At 41.1% G+C, this 24,352-nt stretch overlaps 1 protein-coding gene and 1 long non-coding RNA gene across 4 annotated transcripts in view; one reads left to right on the top strand and one right to left on the bottom strand.

Moving 5' to 3' along the window:
- The window catches only part of LOC148127196 (uncharacterized), a 48,821-nt gene extending 39,643 nt beyond the window's left edge, over positions 1-9,178 (bottom strand). The window contains exon 1 of the long non-coding RNA XR_015742056.1: positions 8,911-9,178. This is a non-coding gene — a long non-coding RNA (uncharacterized LOC148127196). The remainder of the gene's footprint in view (positions 1-8,910) is intronic.
- The window catches only part of LOC113444494 (alpha-2-macroglobulin-like protein 1), a 117,017-nt gene that overhangs the window by 52,854 nt on the left and 39,811 nt on the right, over positions 1-24,352 (top strand). For all 3 annotated transcript variants that reach the window (XM_087926062.1, XM_026713280.2, XM_087926064.1), the window contains exons 17-27: positions 1,191-1,370; positions 6,075-6,177; positions 6,610-6,739; positions 19,203-19,428; positions 19,896-20,022; positions 20,441-20,562; positions 22,090-22,141; positions 22,569-22,652; positions 23,074-23,250; positions 23,541-23,622; positions 23,971-24,127. In XM_087926062.1, the coding sequence (XP_087782188.1) occupies positions 1,191-1,370; positions 6,075-6,177; positions 6,610-6,739; positions 19,203-19,428; positions 19,896-20,022; positions 20,441-20,562; positions 22,090-22,141; positions 22,569-22,652; positions 23,074-23,250; positions 23,541-23,622; positions 23,971-24,127 (1,440 nt within the window). The remainder of the gene's footprint in view (positions 1-1,190; positions 1,371-6,074; positions 6,178-6,609; positions 6,740-19,202; positions 19,429-19,895; positions 20,023-20,440; positions 20,563-22,089; positions 22,142-22,568; positions 22,653-23,073; positions 23,251-23,540; positions 23,623-23,970; positions 24,128-24,352) is intronic.

Raw genomic sequence — 24,352 nt, 5'->3', positions numbered from 1 at the left:
TACATCAAATCCAGAAATAGCAGTCAATTAGGAAAAATGGAAGAATGGCAATACTTTCCAACAGAAGGAAACAGAGACTTACTCACACTCTCTTCTGAGACTCAGACTAAAACTCAGACAACCCAGGTATCTGGCTCCATCTTATGGCCGTTTGAGTAACCACACCCAATTGCAGTTTTTAGCATGCTCTTAAAGAAACAGCATTAAAATGTCTATCCTGGTTTATATATTTCCATCCCAAATAGCTGTTAGGTTACTTACATTCCTAACAACCCCCTTAAATGCACTCCCCTCCTTTGAGGTGAATCCTCTGATGAATCCTCCTTTGGGTTCTCCCCCAAAGGAGGATTCATCAGAGGATTCACCCCAAAGGAGGGTAGTGCATGTAAGTGGGTGAATTCTCCTTTGGGGTGGATCCTTTGGGAGAACTCTAAAGGAGGATTCATCAGAGGATTCCCCACAAAGGACAACACCAGGACCCGAAGCTCTGGGGCGGAAAGCAAAGCGAGGTGTGGGGGGGAGAGAAACAATGGCATCACCCTCCCACTGCCGCTTCCACCCACCCAACCCCCAAAGACTCACCAAATTGCAGGACCTTGTCGATGCAGCTGCTGTCAATCAAAGTGATGCCCCTACGGGAGGGCAGGCGGTTCTCATCGGCAGCGGTGTCTATCTCACCGCTGCTGCTGTTGGAGACAGCGCTGGCGCCTCTCTGGAACTGTGGAAGCTACAGTTTCCCCCACCCGAGAAGCTGCTGAAATGCTGCCGGTGGAAGAATGTGCAGCACTCCAAATGTGGCAGTGCATGGGTAGAAGGGAAAGCAACAGCTGCGGGCACAATGCAAAGTGCCCCCCCACCACGTCAACACCGCCACCCGCCCGCTAACCTGGCCTGCACCCAGCACCATACCCGGGTCTGCAGCAAAGGCGCTTGGGGATAGGGAGCTCTCCATGCTCCGCCATGATCAGCTGTTAAGAGCGGCTGGTGGCAAGGCGTAGCTGCCCGCGGGGTGCTCCTAACGGCCTGTTCCTCCCCCCAATTTCTCATGTTTTAAACTAGGCCTAAATTTAGGGGGAGGGGCTTAATTTCTCCTTATGCCTAGAAAACATGCTGGGTCTTCCTATTGCAGGGGGCTATATTGTTGGAGGAACACGGTAGTTGTGTTCATTGCAGCCATTTTTTGTCCCTAGGTATATACTGCTTCTTTAACCTATTGGCTTGATTTAATAGTAGAAGGATTTCACTATCGCATGGAAGATTTTGAACCTTATCCTTGCTTGCCTGCTCCGGATCTTAAACAAGGGAAAAATCAGCCTTCCAGGGTAGCTCCCTGGTATCAAAGAGAAGCTGATGTTTACAGCCTGTTCAAGGTGCGTAGCCTCTTTTCTTGAACCCAATGAACAAGAAAACTGTGTTACTCATTTCCATGAGCTATTAGCATCGGCAAATGTTCCAAACTTCAGTGACAAAAAAATGACAAAGTGATTTCATGATGCAAAGTCTGGTAAGTCTCAATATTAGAAACAGGTATGAAACTCATAGAGCTTGTGTTGTAAAATAGCAGTACACATTTTAACATTCATCCTCACCTCTTTTCAAGTGACTAGGGCTACTGGAGAAGCTATAAAATTTATTAATAACTACCCATACAGTATGGTACAGTTTCTAACTTTTCCCTACGTTTCTGGATAAAGTCAAATACTTTTGGTTTCCTATTTTTTCATTTATAAGCATCTTCAAGATAGTTTAACAACAACGATTCAAATTATTACCTTGTGTGCTTATATTATGATCTAGAAATATTTTAAATATGTGACATTTGTTTTTGTTTTTTTGTTTGTTTCAATTTGGTGTTTTCCTTTGAGTTCTTTAAAGGTAAAGGAGAGAAAGAAAAGAGGCTTAACAACAACATGAAATTAATTTCATTAATTTAATTTTATAGTTTAATTACAGCCTAAAACTTCTAGTGCTCATTTTTATGTACCCTTATACTCTTTGTTTTATTAAGGAAAAGATGTCCAGTCAAGCTCAGGTCTTGAGGGGTTGTATCCGTGCTTTTTTTCTTGATAATGCTATAGAACCTTGGTCCCCATTCTTTGCAGCTTGGTGGCCCGGCTTGTGGGAGTGGGGACTTGGGCCATTTGAGTGGCAGGCCTGTGCACACACACACACAGCTCTTGCACAAGTGGTGGACCAGCATGCAGCTCAACTTGCGTGAGTGGCAGGCCAGCGCACCATGAGTGCCTGCTAGCTTGCCGCTTACACAAGTTGAGTTGCGCATGTGCATGCTCCAGCCAGCCATTCACACACAGCCCAATTCCAAATAGGCCATGGCTTGGTAGTGGGCTGCAGCCTAGGGGTTGGGGACCCATACTAGAGAAGTAGTTTATTGTTGCCTTTTCCTTTTTGACTTCCCCTGGAACTAACCATCTAGAATTTCAAAGGAATCTCCCATTCAAATTCTTCTGAGGCTAGCTGTGTTAATTATACAGGTGAAACTCGAAAAATTAGAATATTGTGCAAAAGTTCATTTGTTTCAGTAATGCAACTTAAAAGGTGAAACTAATATATGAGATAGACTCATTACATGCAAAGCAAGATAGTTCAAGCCATGATGTGTCATAATTGTGATGATTATGGCTTACAGCTCATGAAAACCCCAAATCCATAATCACAGAAAATTAGAATATTACATGCAATCAATAAAACAAGGATTGTGCATAGAACAATATTGGACCTCTGAAAAGTGTAAGTATGCATATGTACTCAGTACTTGGTTTGGGCCCCTTTTGCAGCAATTACTGCCTCAATGCTGCGTGACATGGAAGCTGTCAGCCTATGGCACTGCTGAGGTGTTATGGAAGACCAGGATGCTTCATTAGCGGCCTTCAGCTCTTCTGCATTGTTCAGTCTCATGTCTCTCATCTTTCTCTTGCAATGCCCCATGGGGTTCAGGTCAGGCGAGTTTGCTGGCCAATCAAGCACAGTAATCCCACGGTCATTGAACCAGGCTTTGCTGCTTTTGGCAGTGTGGGCAGGTGCCAAGTCCTGCTGGAAAATGAAGTCAGCATCCCCATAAAGCTCGTCTGTGGAAGGAAGCATGAAGTGCTCCAAAATCTCCTGGTAGATGGCTGCGTTGACCCTGGACTTAATGAAGCACAGTGGACCAACACCAGCAGATGACATGGCTCCCCAAATCAACAAGACTGTGGAAACTTCACACTGGACTTCAAGCATCTTGCAGTGTGTGCCTCTCCATTCTTCCTCCAGACTCTGGGTCCTTGGTTTCCAAAAGAGATGCAAAAGTTGCTCTCATCAGAAAAGAGGACTTTGGACCACTGAGCAACAGACCAGGTCTGTTTTTCTTTAGCCCAGATAAGATGCTTCTGACATTGTTTGTTGTTCTGGAGCAGCTTCACAAGAGGAATACATTTGAAGCCCATGTCCAGGATCCGTCTGTGTGTGTTGGCTCTTGATGCACTGACTCCAGCTTCAGTCCACTCCTTGTGAAAGTCCCCAACACTTTTAAATGGCCTTTTCTGACAATCCTCTCCAGGCTGCGGTCATCCCTGCTGCTTGTGCACCTTTTTCTTCCACTCTTTTCCCTTCCACATAACTTTCTATTAATGTGCTTTGATACAGCATTTTGGGAACATCCAACTTCTTTTGCAATTACCTTTCGAGGCTTTCCCTCCTTATGGAGGGTGTCAATGATGGTTTTCTGCACAACTCAGGTCAGCAATCTTTCCCAGGATTGTGATTTCTACTGAACCAGACTGAGAGACCATTTAAAGGCTCAGGAACCCTTTGCAGGTGTTATGGCTTAATTAGCTGATTAGAGTGAGACACTTTGAGCCTAGAATATTGAACTTTTTCACAATATTCTAATTTTCTGAGATTGTGGATTTGGGGTTTTCATGAGCTGTAAGCCATAATCATCTCAATTAAGACAAATCTTTGCATGTAATGAGTCTATCTCATATATTAGTTTCACCTTTTAAGTTGCATTACTGAAATAAATGAACGTTTGCATGATATTCTAATTTTTTGAGTTTCACCTATATAAACAGGTGTATTACTTACAACTGCTCATTTAGTGATTGTTCCAAGTTACAGTGGCATTGTAAAAAGTGACTTTTTTCACACTTAACAACTGTTGCAGCATCCCCATGGTTGTGTGATCAAAATTCAGACGTTTCGCAATTGACTCATATTTATGATGGTTGCAGTGCCCCAAGGTCACGTTTTGTAACCTTCTGACATGCAGTTAATGGGGAAGCCAGATTCACCTAAAACTGGGTTACAAACTTACCAACTGCACTGATTCACTTAACAACTATGGCAAGAAAGGTTGTAAAATGGAGCAAAATTCACTTAACAACTATGGCAAGAAAGGTTGTAAAATGGGGCAAAATTCACTTAACAACTATCTCGCTTAGTAACACAAATTTTGGACTCAATTGTGGTTGTACATCAAGTACTACCTGTAATATATCAACAACCTATCTGTTTTCAAGACTGATATATCCTAGGCATAATGATCTGCATAATTCTCTATCTCATTTGCAATACCTTTATTTGTAAAAATTGAGCTTGGGCATGTTGTGAGGATGGCTAATGGGAGGATTCCAAAAGACCTCCTGTATGGAGAATTAGTGCAAGGAAAGTATGTTAGAGGGAGACCACAGCTGTGATATAAGGATATCTGCAAGAGAGATCTAAAGGCCTTGGGAATGGACATTAGCATCTAGGAAACCTTGACCTCTGATTGTTTAGCTTGGAGGTTAAAGATGCAGCATGGCCTTCTCCAATTCGAAGAGACACTTATTCGACAGGTTGAGGCAAAGAGGCAGCCCCGGAACCAACGAAATCTGGAGGTTGGACGGGACAGACTGTATATGTCCTCAGTGTGGAAGGGATTGCCACTCTCGGATTGGCCTTTTTAGCCACACTGTTTTAGAACCTCTTTTCAGAGCATGATACCATAGTCTTTTGAGACTGAAAGATGCCAATATATTTATGAAAATACTTAGGCTGCCATACTATTCTGTGACTCAACAGCATCCTTTTCAAAGCATTTCAGATTAATGCAAGTGGTCCTTGCCTGTTGGGATTTTAGATGTTGTCTAGTCTTTGTAGAACCTCAGAACCATGGCAGAATGTTGAATTGTGTAGCACTATAAACACTTTTTTGCACCTGGCCTTCCTTCTCTTTGGTCTGGTAGCTCTTATAGGGGGATTACACAGAGGCTTTGATTTTGCTTCCTTAAGCATTCACCCAAAGAGCCATTTTAAACTTTAAGAGAGTGGGATTGGAGGGCTTGTGCAAGCCCTTGGCATGCCTGCTCCACATTTCACTTGGGTGATAAATGATCCCAATTGAGCCTTCTCTTCCTATCCAATTGGCATATGGAGAGTCTCAGTTGTGCACCTATACGGAGTCTAGACTGACAACTGGAAAACAATCCACTCATCTCTGCTGTGAAATCTAAATCTCTGTATCTCCCATCACCTATCCATAGAAATCAGTAAAAGCCTGCTTCTTTGTGAAAAACAGTATTAAAAGGAATGTTCAGGAACAGTTATGCTTTATGAGGGAAGTGAGTAGTACTAAAAATCAGGTAAGCTGGTGTATATACAACTTAGGTAGGTAAGCAGGTGGACAGGCTGACAGACAGGACTAACCAGGGGTCATTAAATTCTGAAGTTTTCAAATGCCATTTTTAATTTCTTTGCAGATTTGGACAATGCTGGACAACAGAGTTTGAGGATCAAGACCATAAAGTTTCAGCCAAGCTTACTTTTAGTGAGAATTTCTATAGATTTAGGCTGCTTTGTCACATCTATGTGAACATATCCAATTTGATTCATGTTTGACTGAAAAAGAGGTGCATCCTTGTGAGTTCTGTCTGGCACTTCAGGGGCAAGGCTAGAGAATGAGTGAACAAGGGGGGACTAGAAGCCAGCAAAAGGACTGAAGGAACAGTGTTGTCCCTGCTGCCTGATTTTCCTTCCTAAATATTATGAGTATGATTATTTCTGCTCACTCCTCACTTTCCTGCTCTTTCTCACAGCAATCAAGATTGAAAATTTTAACAAACACAAAAGTGAAAAAGCCTGTTTCCTGTGACCTTCCACCTCCAGACAGAATTGTTTTCAAAAGTGGTAGGGCAAAAGGTAAGAATCGTGGTTGATTAGATGTTTTGTTGCTGGAAATTTTTGAAAGGGTCTTTTTCTTTTTCTTGCTTCATTTTGCAGGTCTCTATGAATCTTAACTGTTTTTATTCCTTGTGATATTAGTGTTTCTCACAATAATCTAATCCTCAACCAAATGAAACTTGTTCATATCACCACCTGTCACCTGAACCAGATTGCTAGATGTTATGAATTATTAGATTAGATTTTTATGCCATCTTTACAGTATCACTTTATAAATAAATCAAGGTGGCAAACATACATAATACTCCCTCCTATTTTTCCCACAACAACCTTTTGAAGTGGGTTGGGTTTAGAGAGAGTAATTGGCCCAAATTCACCCAGCTGGCTTAGCTTTCAGGAAGGCTTTATTGTTCCGCCATGTCTCTCAGAAGCCCTCTGTTCATCTTCTAGGTACTTCAGTTGTTGAGCATCTTGAAAATATATCTCATGATATTGCTGCCACAAAACCAAGACAAGATACAAAAACCAAACCTAGGACACGCTTTCCAGAAAACTGGATTTGGGATTTAGTACCTGTTGAGTAAGTGAATTCCAATCTTTGCTCAGGAGGAAAAGAAACATTCTCATACAGGTAGTCCTTACTTGATGTCCATTCAGTGACCATTTGAAGTTACAATGCCACTGAGTGAATGGTACTTGTATTGAGTCCTTATAGTTGTGGCCATCACAGTACCCCTGCGGTCACATTATTACAATTCAGTTGCTTGACAACAAGCTTACAATTATGTGGCAATGTCACACAGTCATATGATTGCCATTTGTAACCCACACTGTCAGTTTCTTAACAAAGGTCAGCAGCTTGCAAATGGAGATCATGTGACTGGGATGCTGCAACCTCACTGGATTCACTTAGCAACAGCAGCTGGGCTTGCTGGAGCTGCCGTTGTAAATTAATACTGTACTTTAGGACTGAATCACTTAGTGATGGAATTGTTGACGTATGAGGACTACCTATAATAGTAGTGACCTAACTTGCCTTGTTTTTCGGTGACAAGAGTTAATTACTGTTGGCATTCTGCAATTTAAGAACCAAACAATTTCTCAGGTGAATTTAAGTGAATCATTACAGTTTAGTGACATAGTTGTTAAGTGAATCTGGTTTCCCCATTGATTTTGTTTGTCAGAAGGTTGCAGAAGCTGAAGCCCCCTTCCAAGGCACTGCAAGCATTGTAAGTATGAATCAGTTGCCAAGCATCTGAATTTTGATCATGTGGCCACAGGGTTGTTACAATGGTCATAAGTGTGAAAAATGGTCATAAGTCAATTTTTTCAGGGCCGTTGTAATTTTGAATAGTCATTAAACGAGCTGTATGTCGAAAGCTACCTGTAAGTCCTTGAAATAATCTTGAGTATTTTGGCAACAATATTTAAAAGAGAGCATTTTAGTTGCAAAAAACAATGAATGACACCCTTGTTCCTAATATTTTTTTAACATCAAGGACAAACAAATAGGTGGATGCTGACTGCTACTGCTCAACTAACTTGCAGAAAGATAGGTAAAAGGATTTTTTTTAAAATAGAAAGCATAATTGAAAACTTACTTTCAGGTACTAACTGTTCACAAAAAGAACAGAACTCTCTCATCAACATTCATTCTTCAATTAGCAATAATCATCAGTCCAGCCAACCATTGCATTTTCATTGCTGCCGTGTGGTTATTTTAAAAATATTTCCCAACATTGAATCTATTTGTTAACATAAGAATAGCAAAACATTTTATGTTACTTATACATATCAGTGCATGAACAGTGTGGTACCTGTGTATCATACATTTAGTACAGATAAATGTAATGTTGTAACTCATATTTATTACATTTCATTTTCATTGTTTCATATTATTTAAACATATCTATTACTACCACCATTCAATTTCTAGACCTCCTGCTTGTTATTGCATAGATCTTGTTATATTGAAATATGTATATTGTTGTTCCCCTATTATTTCTATTTTTATTCTTTTCTTATTTTTCCATTGGTTTATTTAAGCGCATGTAACGTTTCTTTTCACCATGATTTATTATCCCTTATCTTATATTTGATATTTTAAAAATTACACATTTTTCCACCATCCTTTCAATATCCCAAATATCCAATTAGTAGGATATCCAAATATCCTACTAATCAGTTCAGATATTAACGCTGAATAATATTCAATTGATCCAGGATTACATCTCCAACTCCCCACAATTTCTAATCCTTAAAAATTTGAAATTCAATATATATATTAACACATTGTTAATATTAATAGTACAATTAAATTCCCATATTCTACACTTCCATCATCTACCCTTAACTTATTTTTAAATAAAATAAATTCTATTTTTCTATTAGCATATATGCTACTGTTTTCCCTATTTATATAAGTAATATAAAATAAAAAACTTGATATAAAAAAAGAATAGCAAAACAAAAGAAGCATCATTCCCCCTATTGCTAGTATTTAGCCAGGCTCGGCATATAAGTCAACATTTAAATCACTAATAGTTTTGTATGTGCCCCTTGACACATACAAGGAGCATGTACACATACAAGGAGCGTGTATCAACAGGAGCATGTACAGACTTTATATATAAATATTCAGAAAACCAACCAACTAAATAGAATTTTGTTTATATGTTTAAATTAACTTGGAAAGTTTCATATGACCATATACAAGAGCATACATACTTTTTCTTGTTTCTGACAACTCACCTTGATATGCAGCTTTAATACCAAGATTAAACTTACAATTCCCAATGAAGCACACAAACTCAGATAGGATTGGGGATGTTTCTGTGTCTTTAGAAACAGACAGTTAACAAATACATACAGTGTAGAAAGGTTTCTTGCAGCTGCCCTGGTCTTCTTTTTCTGATCTTTCATCAATAGCAATTACTGTAAATACAGAATACATCTTTTCTCCTGAGCCTTGTGTTGTTTAAATAACTCATTTTGTTCCAGCACTTATTTTCCCTCTCACTTTAAATGCTACAGCTGTTTCCTGCTTAAACAGTTCAAGAAAGATAAGAGTTAACATTCCAATCAAATCACGTGGAGCAGCACTGAACACATGCATGTCATAGATAACACGGGTTAATTTTCCTTTCCCTGTCACAACATATAAATTTATAATCGTCCAGTGAAACTAAATGCAAGGAGATTCAGGACTGACAGAAGAAAATACTTCCTACACAGTAAATGGGGATCACCCTTAATTCTGTCTAACTAGCCCAAATAAATCCCAGTAATTTTTTAAAGATATATTTTTATTGTTTACATAGAATAGATTGCATAGAATAAAATTCTTTATTGGCCAAGAGTGATTGGACACACAAGGAATTTGTCTTGTTGCAAATGCTCTCAGTGTACATAAAGGAAAAGATACATTCGTCAAGAGTCAAGAATCATAAGGTACAACACTTAATAATAGTCATAGGTTACAATAAGCAATCAAATCATACTAGGAAACAGTCAATATAAATCATAAGGATACAAGTGACAGAGTTCTAGTCATACAGTCACAAGTGGGAGGGAATGGGTGATAAGGAGCAATGAGAAGATTAATAGTAATAACAGTGTAGACATTGTAAATAGTTGGACAGTGTTGTGGGAATTATTTGCTTAGCACAGTGATGGCGTTCGGGAAAAAACTGTCCTTGTGTCTAGTTATTCTGGTGTGCGGTGCTCTATAGCATCATTTTTAGGGTAGGAGTTGAAACAGTTTATGTCCGAGATGTGAGGGATCTGTAAATATTTTCACAGCCCCACTTTTGACTCGTGTAGTATACAGGTCCTCAATTGAAGGCAAGTTGGTTGTAATTGTTTTTTCTGCGGTCCTAATTACTTTCTGAAGTCTGTGTCTGTCTTGTTGGGTTGCAGAACCAAACCAGACAGTTATAGAGGTGCAGATGACAGACTCAGTAATTCCTCTGTAGAACTGTATCAGCAGCTCCTTGGGCACTTTGAGCTTTCTGAGTTGGTGCAGAAAGAACATTCTTTGTTGTGCTTTTTTGATGACATTTTTGATGTTAGGTGTCCATTTTAGGTCTTGTGATATGATAGAACCTAGAAATTTGAACGTCTCTGCTGTTGATACTGTGTTGTCTAGTATTATAAGAGGTGGTAGTGTGGGAGGGTTTCTTCTAAAGTCTATCACCATTTCTTCGGTTTTGAGTGTGTTCAATTCCAGATTGTTCTGGTCACACCACATGGAGAGTTGTACAACCTCCCGTCTGTATGCAGATTCATCATTGTCTCAAATGAGACCAATCACTGTTGTATCGTCTACAAACTTCAGTATTTTAACAGATGGATTGTTTGAGATGCAGTCATTAGTATATAGGGAGAAGAGAAGTGGAGAAAGCACACAGCCTGCGGGGGGGCTGTGTTAATTTTTTTAGATTTTTCAAGATGTTTTTGAAGATGGCTGCGCACATGGAATGTGGCTAACCACTCCTTTCAGTGTATGGTGTGTATGATTCTGTGTGTGTTTTGGATCCTTTCCTTGATTGAATCCTGTGGGGCAAGGAGCATCTATAGTTGGCAAGCCTTCTTACAAATTGGACTGAAATGTGAAAAGGCTATTACGGACGATTTTATACATTCTCATAACATACCCAAAGAGGCAGCTAGGCCCCTGGGGGAGCCATGGATCACTATCCCTGTAGGAAGGAGGAAGAGGCAGAGAAAGAAGAACAGGAAGAGGAAGAGAGGATGCCGTGCTGGGGTTTTCTTTAGGCTGAGTAAGTTTCCACACAAGCCTTGAATTCCAATTGCATTTCTTACCAATGCAAGATCTCTGACTAAAGAAATGGATGAATTAAGGCTACAGATTGCAAAGACAAAATTCATTAAGAACTGCTGTGTTTTGCTAATCACAGAAACTTGGTTTCATTCACTCAATCCAGATGCAGCTGTTGAGCTGGAAGGCTACATAGCTCACCAGCAGGACAGGAGTAGAGATTCTGACAAGATCAAAGGGGGAGGTTTAAGCCTTTATGTGAACAAAAGCTGGTGTATCAATACAAAGACTGTAGACAGCCACTGCTCCATGGATCTGGAGTATATGACTCTTAAATGTAGACCCATATATCTTCCGCAGGAATTCAACGTGGTTCTGATTACTGCAGTCTATATCCCACCTGATGCCAATACTACTATAGCTTTGGAATTCTTGTATAACATTGTTAGTAATCAGCAGAATAAGTATCCTGATGCTGTACATATCATAGCGGGGGACTTTAATCAAGCTGATTTAAAAGAAGTGCTCCCTAAATTCTATCAGCATGTTAAGTGTGCTACTAGAGGAGCAAACATATTGGACAAAGTATATACCAACATCAAACATGGCTATAAGGTTATACAATTACCACATTGGGACAATCAGACCATATGTCACTGCTTTTAGCACCAGCATACATCCCTCTTAGGAGACAGGCTCTGCCTATAATAAAGACAGTGAAATCTTGGCCAGAAGATGCTTCCCAACAACTTCAGGATTGTTTTGAGAACACAAATTGGGACATCTTTTACCACCCCTGACCTAGAGGCGCACACTGCAACTGTTCTGTGCTATATTAAACACTGCACAGATACTATCACTGTGGATAAACATATTAAGATCTATCCCAATCAGAAACCCTGGATGACCAAGGAAGTCCAGTGCCTCTTGCATGACAGGACCAAGGCCCTTAGGTCTGGTGATGGGGTGGTGATACAGTGTTTCCAGAGCTAATCTGAAGAAAGGTATTCGGAAGGCCAAGACTGATTATAAGAGGAAGATTGAGGATAATTTTTATAGCAATAACATGAGGCAGGTGTGGCAAGGGATTCAACAAATTATAAGCCAATTACCAACCAATGTCATCCCTGCTGAGGGGGATGCTTCATTGGCCGAGGAACTGAATCATTTCTTTGCTCGCTTTGAAGTGGAGACATCAGAGACTGATAAAATACAACTACCAGCCAATTGTAGCCCCCACCTCATTGTGGAGGAACAGGAGGTGAGGAGCATTCTGAGGGCTGTGGACCCTAGAAAGGCTGTCGGTCCTATCGGTATCTCTGGCCAAGTGCTTAAAGACTGTGCTGATCAGTTGGCTGGAGTCTTTACCAGGATCTTCAATCGGTCTTTATCCCAGTCCACTATTCCATCTTGTTTGAAGGCTTCTACCATTGTTCCGCTGCCAAAGATGTTCCCTATCAATAACCTCAACAATTACAGACCAGTGGCACTCACTCCTTTTTATATATATGTGTGTATATAGTTGCACATTTCTTGCATTTCATGGGGCGTCATGGCATACATTTTGGGCTTTGGTAACTGTCATGCCCCTGGTGAAGACTGACTCTGAAGAAGAGGAGGAACAGCCAACAGGGAGTGGAAGTGTGGCTCCAGAGGTGGTGGAGGAGGCTGGGGAAGGGCAGAGGCTGGCTGAGCAGTCAGAGGAGGACCCAGGTCCATCCCCTATCCATCCTAGGGCACATAGGGAGGAGAGGATCAGGGTAAAACATGGTCTACTTGGGAGGAGAGAGCCATGATCCTGTTCATGGGTTGCAGGTGTGAGATTTGCATAAGAGTTTGAACCTGCGTGCTAACAGGCGCTGGAGACAAATTAGTGTTTTATTCCTAAAGAAGGTTTATCTTGGTTGGCATTCTTCCAACGGACTGTACCTGCTTATCTTCCTGAAGTTGGCAGTTATCTATCCTGGTCTGTTGTGGGAGGTCCTTTCTGTATTGGGCGGCATGACGGGCCCTCCTCTCCAATGGCAGCCCGGTCAAATTCCTCCCTCCACTGCTCTATGGATCTCCCCAGGGATCCCGACAGGAGCTTTGGGGGTCTGGCTTGTTCCCAGTCCCACATCCATTCCACTCTTGTCAGCTCACTCAGGGCCCTTCCTCCCTTTTTAAGCTGGGGGAGCTCACCTTCCAAAGCTGTGGGAGATTTCATTTCCTTCATTTGCTGAGGCATCTCAGCTTCGCCTGTGATTACATTTTCAGCTTCTGTTAGTAGCTGGGCTGCCTCTAAAAGGCTTTCTTCTGAGAGCCCCCCCACCTCTGCTATTTTAACCTGACTTTCTCTCCATGCATTCCAAATGTCAGGAAGCGATTGAAGAGGCGGGGGGTCAAGTATCCTGGAATGTTAAATATTTGGCTGTCAGGGCTCCAACAACTCTCACTCATTCAAAGCAAAAGTCTCTAGCCACATCTCAGAAAAAACAGATTGGTTTATTAGAACTTGCCATGTTGGTGTGTTGCTGGGTGCAGCCAGTACTAAATCACATCATACATTTCCTCCTTGACCCTGGTCTTTCCCCATCCCCTGGATGTGACTTCTCCAATAGGACACATCAGTCTCCACCCACCTGCTGGCTGGCCGGGCCAGGCTGGCCTGGAAGAGGCGCGTCCACCGGGAGAAGGAAGAAAATGTGCTCCAGGAGGACGGGCAGGGGGGCGGATTTCCCGGGGGTTCTGCACATGTGCACTGCATGTGTAGCAGCTGCACACGCAGTGCGCATGTGCAGCAGCCCTGGGACATCTGCTCAAGCTTACACCACAGCTGCCACGTGGTAGGGAAAGACGGATCCTGGACATGGGCTTCAAATGTCGTATTCCTCTTGTCAAGCCACTCCTGAACAACAAACAATGTCAGAAGCGTCTTACCTGGGCTAAAGAAAAACAGAACTGGTCTGTTGCTCAGTGGTCCATAGTCCTCTTTTCTGATGAGAGCAACTTTTGCATCTCATTTGGAAACCAAGGACCCAGGGTCTGGAGGAAGAATGGAGAGGTACACACTGCAAGATGCTTGAAGTCCAGTGTGAAGTTTCCACAGTCTGTGTTGATGATGTCATCTGCTGGTGTTGGTCTACTGTGCTTCATTAAGTCCAAGGTCAACACAGCCATCTACCAGGAGATTTTGGAGCCCTTCATGCTTCCTTTCACAGACGAACTTTATGGGGATGCTGACTTCATTTTCCAGCATGACTTGGCACCTGCCCATACTGCCAAAAGCACCAAAACCTGGTTCAATGACCGTGAGATTACTGTGCTTGATTGGCCAGCAAACTCTCCTGACCTGAACCCCGTAGAGAATCTATGGGGCATTGAGAGACATGAGACTGAACAATGCAGAAGAGCTGAAGGCCGCTATTGAAGCATCCTGGTCTTCCATAACACCTCAGCAGTGCCACAGGCTGATAGCTTCTATTCCACACCGCATTGAGGCAGTAATTGCTGTAAAAGGGGCCCAAACCAAGTACCGAGTACATAAGCATGCTTATACTTGTCAGAGGTCCGATATTGTTCTCTATGTACAATCCTTGTTTTATTGTTTGCATGTAATATTCTAATTTTCTGAGATTGTGGATTTGGGGTTTTCATGAGCTGTAAGCCATAATCATCACAATTATGACACAGCACAGCTTGAACTACTTTGCTTTGCATCTAATGAGTCTATCTCATATATTAGTTTCACCTTTTAAGTTGCATTACTGAAATAAATGAACTTTTGCATGATATTCTAATTTTTCGAGTTTCACCTGTAGTTTCCTGTAAAAGTCCTGGATAATATTTTTTCCCTCAGTTTGGTAACATAGTGTTCCATCTTTGTCTTGCAATTTACTTATCCATTTCTCTTTCTCCTTTTTCAATTTGTAAGAGCTAACCATCTCCCTGGTTGGTTTGCATTCTCAAAAAAAGTTTTGTTTCATTCTTTTTATATGTTGCACTAGGCCTTTTACAAGGTTACTCAATTTATGTTTAGTTGGCTCCATTTGCTGTTTTAAATTTATTTTTTGTGGTTCCTTTTTGTAACTCTGCTTCAAGTCTTTTATATTCTTCTTCTAGAGTTCTTTTTTGTTGCTTCTTCCTTTTATTTTTCTTCACTATGAATGTTATAGCAACTCCTCTCATGTATGCTTTCGCTGTGTCCCATAGGTTTTGTAATGAAGTGTCTTCTTTCCTGTTTTCCTAAAGAAAAATCCCATTTGTTTTTCCAACATCTGCCTACATTCTATATCTTTTAATATCGATCAGTTCAGAGTCCATCTTGTACTTTTCTTTTGTCCTTTCCAGCTGATTCTCATTGGATTATGATCTGCCCATAGATTTGTATCTATTTCTACCTCATATACATTAGTATTTAATTCTATCGACATCCATATCATATCTATTCTATACCAGGATTGGTGTCTATTTGAATAGAATGTGCATTGGTTTCCCGCCCCCCAGGTTCCTCTCTCTCCATACATCTTGTATGTTTAACTCTTCTGCCATTTTAAAGAAGGTTCTAGGTAGAATCCTTCTTACTCCTTTCCTTATTCTGTTATTTTTATATTCCAATTTTTTGTCTATTATTGTATTGAAGTCTCCTAGGAGACAAATACAGTATTATCATACTCCATATCATGTATATTATTATGTAATTTTTTATAAAATTGTTCTTGTCCACTATTTGGTGTGTAGATTGCAACTAAGAGTACCTGCTTTTGATTTACTTCCACAGTCAGGATCCTTCCTTCTTCATCATTATATATTTGGTTAGTCTGAATTGTTTCTTTAACATATAACACCACTCCTCTCTTCTTTTGTTGTGATAATGACACAGATAATTTCCCCAATTTAGAATATTCCAGAAATCCCTCTTTGATTTCTTCACAAATCTTATGTGCACCTCCTTTGGTAGTTTGTGTCTCCTTGTATAGTTCGTATGTATTCTATATGCTTCATCGATTTCTATCAGCATCTCTTCTTCCTCTGTCCCTAATACTTTTGCAAGTCACTCTGCCATAACATCCAGTAAGTCTTCCCTTTTCTCCTCTTCCATATTCTGAAATCTCAAATAATGTGCTGCTTTTCTGTCTCTAGCAATATTACTGTGGTTTCTAACTCTTTATTTGCCTGAGTCAGACTATCATTTATTTCATTTACTCTTTTTATTTCTTTCTCCATCCTCTCCTCTATTTCCTGTATTTTCTGTTTGTTTTTTGTAATCAATTGCTGGAAATTTTCAAAAGTTTCATCCATCTTTTGTATCTTTTCTTTTAATTCTCCCGTATAATTTCTCACTTCTCCTATTTCCCTCTTCAATTCATTGTGGTTTTTTGTCATGGTCTCCTGCATCAATTGGAGCATAGCCTGCAATTCCTTAAATTAATTTAATATCTCCATTTGTAACATATCTTCTATTGACCTCTGATTAGATGGACTTGAGGTGGCCGATGATGGCGTGGGAGTAGGTTTCCTCCCTAACCCTATCTTTGTTAGGTTTATAGTGCTTATCATGATCAACAATTTTACCTAGATTTTTTTAGTATCCAACACCTCCAATCACCTTTTAACACATATAGCAGCATCCCAAATCTTGCTTAACTGATAGGTATAGAAAAAGAAGAAAAACATCTTTCAGATCCAATCCCACTTCAATCCTCCCTTTAGACCATTTTTTTTGTAATCTACAATGTCTGATAGGCAACTAGAAGAAATAATAATAATCATAATAATAATCATAATCATAATAATCATAATCATAATAATCATAATCATAATAATAATAATAATACCAGGATAAGAAGAAGAAATTTGTAATTCAAGAGGGACCACTGTACTTGTCCTTAACATTCTGCTTTATCTGTCCAATAATATGAGTTCATTGAGAGTGTTTATAATCCACAGGGCTTGTTAAATTGCCAATCTCCAGTACCTCAGTATTCCAAAGAGATGGACACAGGCAGCACTTAACCTTTAATCCACCACAGGTCAGCCGAAGTGATAAGATATTCAGCAAAAGAGAAGAGAGAAAAAAAGGGGGGTATTCATCACTTCCACAGTCCTTCAGTTTTATACCCTCTTTGCTTAGTTCTTCTCTTCTCATAGTACTTTATATGTCAATGCAGGGAGGAGAAGACAATTTACTTTCTCTATTTTAACCCCAAATCCAGGAAAGTGGCTCAATATAATTGCAAATTGTCTCTAACCAAAATTACCTCTGTTCAAATCTTCTTTTATAAAGTCCAATCCAGTTTTTCTGATTTTATTTTATTATTATTATTTTAACAACTCTCCCTTCACTCCTTCCTTATTATTATGGATCTGTAACTTCTCTGCGTTTTTTCCTCACCGCTTCAAAGGTAGAGGGAGGGAGAAAAAATTCCCTTCTTCTCTCTTTTCTTCTTAAATCAGCTTAGGGATCACTTTGGTAGAAGTTGAAAAAAACTTTATCCAGATCCAATCCACTGCTTTCTTCCACTTTCTCAACACTTGCTCCAACCAGCTACCACTGCTTCGGTTTGGCCATTAATGACCATCTTCTTTTTCACCTTCTTTCAGGAAGGATTATTCCTGACTAGCAAAACGGACCACCGTCCATTCGTGATCAAGAGCCCTTCCTCTCCTGTCACCCCTACAGGGTGACTCCAACTCCAAGGAGCCCCCCGGGTGGACAGAAACTGTTGTCTGTGCTCCACGGAGATCCCACTCACACACTCGTTCATGATGATACCATCTGGCTCCTCCCCCCAGTAATTTTTTAAAATCACATCTTTATGACATTGTTTTTCTCTCATGCCCAATCCATAGGAGGTAATTTAAAGCTGTAATTGTACCAATTTTGATGTAAAGTTTTCCCCCTATCCTGGAAGTTTTTGTCATAACATATCAGCAGTCACTGGCCTGGATCTACCCAGCTTCTTTTGGTCATTTTTTGGCTGTTCTAGAATTGCCCTTTGCCCTCAGGCACTGAGCACTGTACTTCATGGCCATTTTGGCATAGACTGCAGGAAGGATTGGAAGCTGCTTCTCTAGAAGCATCTGCTCATGCCATGCTTGATACTTATTTGAGCTTTCTCAAATGCTCCTGAAATTTTATACAAGCTTAGGAATAAATTTTATGTTCACTATGCAAGAAAGACTGCCCAGGCATGTTTCAAAAAGAGAGAAATAACTTCTCTTGCAAGTATGTTGATTCTATGTTGAACAGACATTAATTTAAAGCAGGAGAGGGAGAGAATCTGTTTCTGCCAGCTGCATTGCCTGTTCCATTCTGGCTGCTTGTCTACTTCCAGCCACAAGGATTCACTGGCAGCATTTTCATTTTTTATAACATCAATCAAGGATGAAACTTGCTCATTTAACTGGTTTTTTTCTCTTGCTTTTCTCTGCCTCCAATTCATGCATGTGATTGTTTTTGAATGTGAATCTAGCTCTCTTCAGAAGAGCATTAAATCTGTATTTAAAATAACAAATAAAATAAATAATATAAATAATAAATAATTGTGCCTATAACTTATTAATTGGCTATAAAAGCTTATACAAGTCCAACACTCTGGGTTAAGAAGAGTGATTTTCCCTCACTGGTAGATGATGTTTAGTGGGAGGGGAAAAGCCAGGGTAATCTACCAAACAATTTCTTCAATTTCATCTACATTACCCCTATAAGGACAGCACCAGGAGCTGGCCTCCTCACTGTGTCAGAACATCTCAGCAATTAAGGTATGTTAGCATACCGTTCTGCTAGCTTAAGAACCCATGACTAGTACTGTTGACCACAGTTATAATGGAGAAAAATGCTCCCTAAAAGCCAAAACAGACAGAATATTAACTATTCATATCAGTAATAATGTATAACAACTATTCAAAAAGTGGGGAAGAGAGCTGCATTCACACTGCTGGCTAAGAATGAGAAATTCATCTTCCTCTCCATCTAGTCTTGCATAGAATGTGTTCCTCATCAGCTGCAGTTGGCATTGGAAGGGAACTCACTGCTAAAGAGCACAGAGGACAATTGCACAAATATAAAGGCAAAAAATTCTTTACAAAAGAAATTTCTAGTTAAGCCATTCTGGCTGAAATTGCAGTAGAATTAATAATTTGGAGAAAATCATGTTTCTTGCATTGTCCCTCTGACCAATTGCTGTTATGTTCTGATTCAGCTGGACAACAGCAGATTTTGCTGACACAGCCTCCTGCTCTGGTATGACCTGGTCACTAACATTATCTTCCTGTTTTGCAGTAAGGAAGGGAAAGCAGTTTACTCAGTCACTGTTCCGGACACAATCACGGAGTGGAACGCAAATGCATTCTGTCTGGCAGACATAGGCTTTGGCCTGTCTCAATTAACCACAATCAGGGTTTTCCAGCCCTTCTTCACTGATCTGACTCTGCCATATTCTGTGATTCGTGGAGAGACTTTCCAGATAAAGGTCACAGTCTTTAACTTCCTCAAGGACTGTATCCAGGTGAGAGCCCATTTAGGACAAGTCAGAAATCTTACGAAATTTAGGAAGAGGATATTCACAATGAGCTTGAGACATGGAGACCAAGACTGGAAACAGAAGCATTGTATTCCTTTCTGTGTCTGACAGAGGATACATTCTTAGTAGCCCCAATTTATTCCCCACAAACCACTGGGGGTGGGGGGTGGGGGGGTGAAGTTGATGAAGTACTTTCAGAGGATTGCAAAGCAAAATTCTCCAGAGTTCCAGCCAATTTGAGCTGGCAAAAAGTAGTTTTCTGGAAGTTCTACTGGACATAACCATATTATTCCATCCTGCATATGTAAGCTCAGCAGGACAGGCACTGTCACTCTCACTGGTCAGCTGGTATTCCTTCATGTGCCCACATTGTGCCTTCCCCTGAATAGTTGCCCTTCGCTAGGCCCAGATGCATAGTTCATCTTGTGTCTCATCCTCCGTGTCTCATTCAGGTGAGAACAACCCTGCTAGACTCTGAAGAAGTGGAGGTGAAACCCTGTCCTGACTGCCTGTTCACCACCTGCTTGTGTGCTGAGGAAGCCAAGGTCTTCTCCTGGAATGTGACAGCTACCCAGCTGGGTAAGACTGTGTTGAATCGGCATCCTTTTAGTTAAGATCAGGAGCACTCAGCAGAAGTGAAACTTTGGCGGGACAGGTGGGTGGGGTCAGCTTTCTAACTTTCTAACTAATATTTTGTCACATTGAAACATCTGTTAATGTTGAAGTGGAACCAGGACTGAGGACAGATTCATGAACATAGCCCATATCTCTGTCTGTTCAAGAGTCATTCAGCCCCTCTGCACTCAGATCTGTATCCAACTCCATTGATGGGCAGATGCAGAGGTGACCTTGGCATTGTATTTGCAGCATCTATTAATGGTGGTGGTAAATTGTAGAATGGGTTTTGGACAAAAAGGAAGAGACATTGTTGTTCACACTAAACTGACGGCTGAAAGTCTGGAACTAGTTGTTCTGTATTGCTTTTGTCTTCTTGTAGGGCATGTGAACATCTCAGTAAGAAGTGAGGTTGAGGAGACCCAAGCATTGTGTGGCAACAAGATCTCTGTCATTCCCACGCATGGCCAGTCAGACACAGTTATCAAATCTTTACTTGTCAAGGTCAGTGAAGACATCAATCAAACTCTAGTTCAAGCACCAATCAATATCACAAAGGTGGGGATAAAAGATGAGAACCATACGTGAAGTTCCAATTAAACTTATTCATTACTAACATTCCTATGCTTAGTAATCAACTTAATGCTTAGCATTATCTTTGTGTAAGTTAAGAGTCAGCAGAATTCAAGAAAGGTTAGACTTAAATCGTTTTGTGGCTATGTAAAGACTCTTGACCAGGATGGGCAATTAACTTGGGACTGTTGTGGAGGGCCAAACCAATAGCTCCAGACTATGGTCTACCCATTCACCCACAAAGTTCTGCTTCAACTGAGGTGATGGTGGGTGGCCAAGCCGAGGTCCCCTCACATTATTCAGATTAACAGAGTTGGAAGGGACCTTGTAGGTCATCTAGTCCAACCTCCCCCTCAGCCAAGCAGAAGACCCTACACCATTTCTGACAGATGACAGTCCAATCTCTTCTTGAAGGTCTCAAATGATGAAGCTCTCACAACTTCCAAAGGCAAACTGTTCCATTGGCTGATTGTTCTCACTGTCAGAAAATTTATCCTTATGTCCAGGTTAAATCTCTCCTTGTTCAGTTTCCATCCATTATCCAACATATGATTGCATTGACTTTTTTTGGCTGCCGCTGCACACTGCTGGCTCATATTTAGCTGGTTGTCCACTAAGACTCCAAGTTCCCTCTCATAGTTACTGTTATTAAGTCTGGTTTCACCCAGTCTATATGTGTACTTTTGGTTTTTCTTGCCTAAGTGTAGGACTTCACTTTTCTCTACACTGAATTTCATTTTGTTAGATAGGGCCCAGTGTTCAAGTCTGTCAAGATCCATCTGGATCATGAGACTATCTTTTAGGCATTAGCTATTCCTTCCAGCTTAGTATCATCTGCAAATTTGGTAAGTTCCCCTTCTATTTCCTCATCTAAGTCTTTTATGAAGATTTGCCATCTTAAGATTTTAACATACCAACAATGGGATTAAAGGTGGAAAATGAGTGCATTCCCCTTCTATTCCCTCATCTAAGTTGTTTATGAAGATATTGAAGAGTACCGGGCCTAAGACAGGCTGCTCCAGGTGAGGGGTGAGCACTGCACAGATGAAGAAAAGTATTTTCTCTTCTTGTCCTCCCATGGCCACCAGCTAACTGATAGAGCACATGGCGATTCTACAGAGCTGAACCAACCTAGGGGTTTTCTCCCACTCCCTGAGATACACTTATTTACAGATGTGGCCTGAAGCTGTAAATTGCCCAGGTCTGCTCTAGGCTCTTCCTCTTGACTTCACTCCAGATTCTTCTTCTCTTTCTCCTATAAACCCAGAAATGATTTTGTAAAAATGGGTGATACTGGGATTATTTTCTTCAGTGTCAATACTTTTGAATCTTGCAGTGTTTTCAAGGCTACATCCAGGTTCATGGCTGCTCTTCGTTGCCCAGTCACAGGCTTGGCATTAAGAAAGTTCTCCAAAAACACACCATCAAATAACCCATAATTCGTTTTTCTTTCCACAGCCAGAAGGTGTCCTTGAAGAAAAAGCCCAGAACACTTTCCTATGCTCTTCAGGTATGGCTGAGCTGCATCTCTTGTTTAGTGTTACTGTATTTGTGGTGAGTCCACAGAGAAGATCAGCCTGTTTCTCCGAGAACCAGCTCTTCTATAAGAAGGCAACACAATGATATGTCTACCTGATATAGGACAGCTGGAAGGAGCTACGGGGGAAAGGCAGTGTGTTCTTTAGCTGGGAGAACTTCAGAAATGTGTGTTCTTCCTGCTCCGGTCTTTATGCAGGCCAGCTATAAGTGCTACCTCTCATGCTCAGGTTCCTATTGGAAAAATGAGATGATTCTGTCCTGCACAACCAACCACTTGTTTGATAGAAAAGAAATGTTCTGAGTGCTTGCAAAATGTTGTATGCAGTGAAATTTATCACAACTACATTTTTGTAGCTATTCTAATTCTGCATTTTTATTCACACATGTACTCCCTCCAGGAGAACCAGCATCTGAAGAAGTTTTCCTAACAATGCCAGAAGCAGTTGTGCAGGATTCTGGGCGGGCCATTGTATCTGTCATTGGTGAGAAAGATGTCTTCTTTTGCAAAGAGAGAGCAGACATGGCAGCAGGCTTAGTGCTTGACCATCACATGTTTTGTAGATATTTGAAAGGAGGAGCATTGAAAACGGAATGCTGCATGTGCATTGTACTCTCCTATGCAGGTGAAAGTTGGGCAGCCTTGATTGCCAGACAAAGACAGGTTTTAAAAGCATCCTAGCCATGCATCTGCCATGGGCTGGCTTACTGAGGAATAGCATCTCAGCAAGTGCTCCATGATGTCATGTATTGGGCCCATGCCTGCCTGGCCAATTGTTTTACAATTCAGTTTGCAAGAACTTTCCTGAATGTAGTGTTTCAATCTCTAGGAGGAAGAGAAAAGTTTTCTGGATTTGAAGGAAGGCAGATCTTTCATATTTGCTCCTTCTATTTTGTTATATTCAGGAGACATTATGGGAGCTGCGCTAGAAAATATAGACCAACTGCTTCAGATGCCCTTTGGCTGTGGTGAGCAGAATATGGTCAAGTTTGTTCCCAACATCGTTGTACTCCAATACTTGGAAGAAACCAATCAGGTGACTCCAGAATTAAGGAATCAGGCAATAGAGCACATGAAGAGTGGTGAGTTGGGTCTGTCTCTTATTTGGAAGGTCTTCTGGGGAGGCCAGGCTTTGCAAGTACCAGGTGGCATCCAGGGACCAGATTAAGTCAGGACCTAACCTGCCATCCCATGACCATCCCTCCTTATACCAGTCATTTTTAGTGAATGTTAAATGCTTTCTGCATTTTTACATCTGGGAAGTTATTTTTATGTCTGAAGATGATGCTTTTGGATTGAAATTGAAGAGCGCCAGCAGAGTCACATAGGATCAAGATAGACCTGAGAGCATTCTTTCTTCCTTATTCTGCAGGATATCAGCGGCAGCTGCTTTATAAACACGATGATGGCTCCTATAGTGCCTTTGGAAAATGTGATGAAGAGGGAAACACTTGGTAAGGGACTTGAGCAGAACAGCCATTTTTCTCAGAATGTTCTCTCCCATAAATTCACCAAATGACAGGAGGAAATACTTTTGGAGTTGCCAGCAGGGCTACTATGCCTTCCTCAAACAGAAGCAGCACGATCTCTCTCCCCCCCCCCCCCGCCCAATATTATTAGGAGGACACTTTCTGGGCCTGCCCTTTCATCCATCTACTATCATTCATCTACTTTTCTCTGGCGATTTGTCATAACTCTCAGGTGACCAGATGGCAGCTGCAAGATCATGAGCAGGTGACTATGGAGAAGTTGAAGGTGCTGCTACTTCTTCAGTATTTCCCCCCCTCTTTTCTGCTGCCCAGGCTGACTGCATTTGTGGCCAAGGCTTTTGGCCAGGCAAAGCGTTACATCTACGTGGATGAAAAGCATATTCAGAATGCTGTGGACTGGTTGAAGAAACACCAACTTCCCAGTGGCTGCTTTGAAAGTGTGGGGAGGCTCTTTAACAATGCCCTGAAGGTAGGAACCATGTGATCTGAGGCAGTAGTGTAGGACAGGGGTCACCAACCTTTTGGAACTCAGGGACCACCAAATTCATAATTTTAAATCCCGGGGACCACTAATATGAATTTTGACTGATGGTGACTTGCTGACATTGGTGGGAGAGAGAGAGAGAAATCTGATCTCACTTCCCTCCCTCTCTCCCTCTCTCTCTCTCTCACACACACACGCACAGAGGCAGGA

The sequence above is a fragment of the Pseudonaja textilis genome, chromosome 2 (assembly GCF_049901715.1).
Source record: "Pseudonaja textilis isolate UNSWEBS1 chromosome 2, rPseTex1.2, whole genome shotgun sequence".
Classification (NCBI taxonomy): Eukaryota; Metazoa; Chordata; class Lepidosauria; order Squamata; family Elapidae; genus Pseudonaja; species Pseudonaja textilis.
This window is presented reverse-complemented; position numbering and strand designations above follow the sequence as displayed.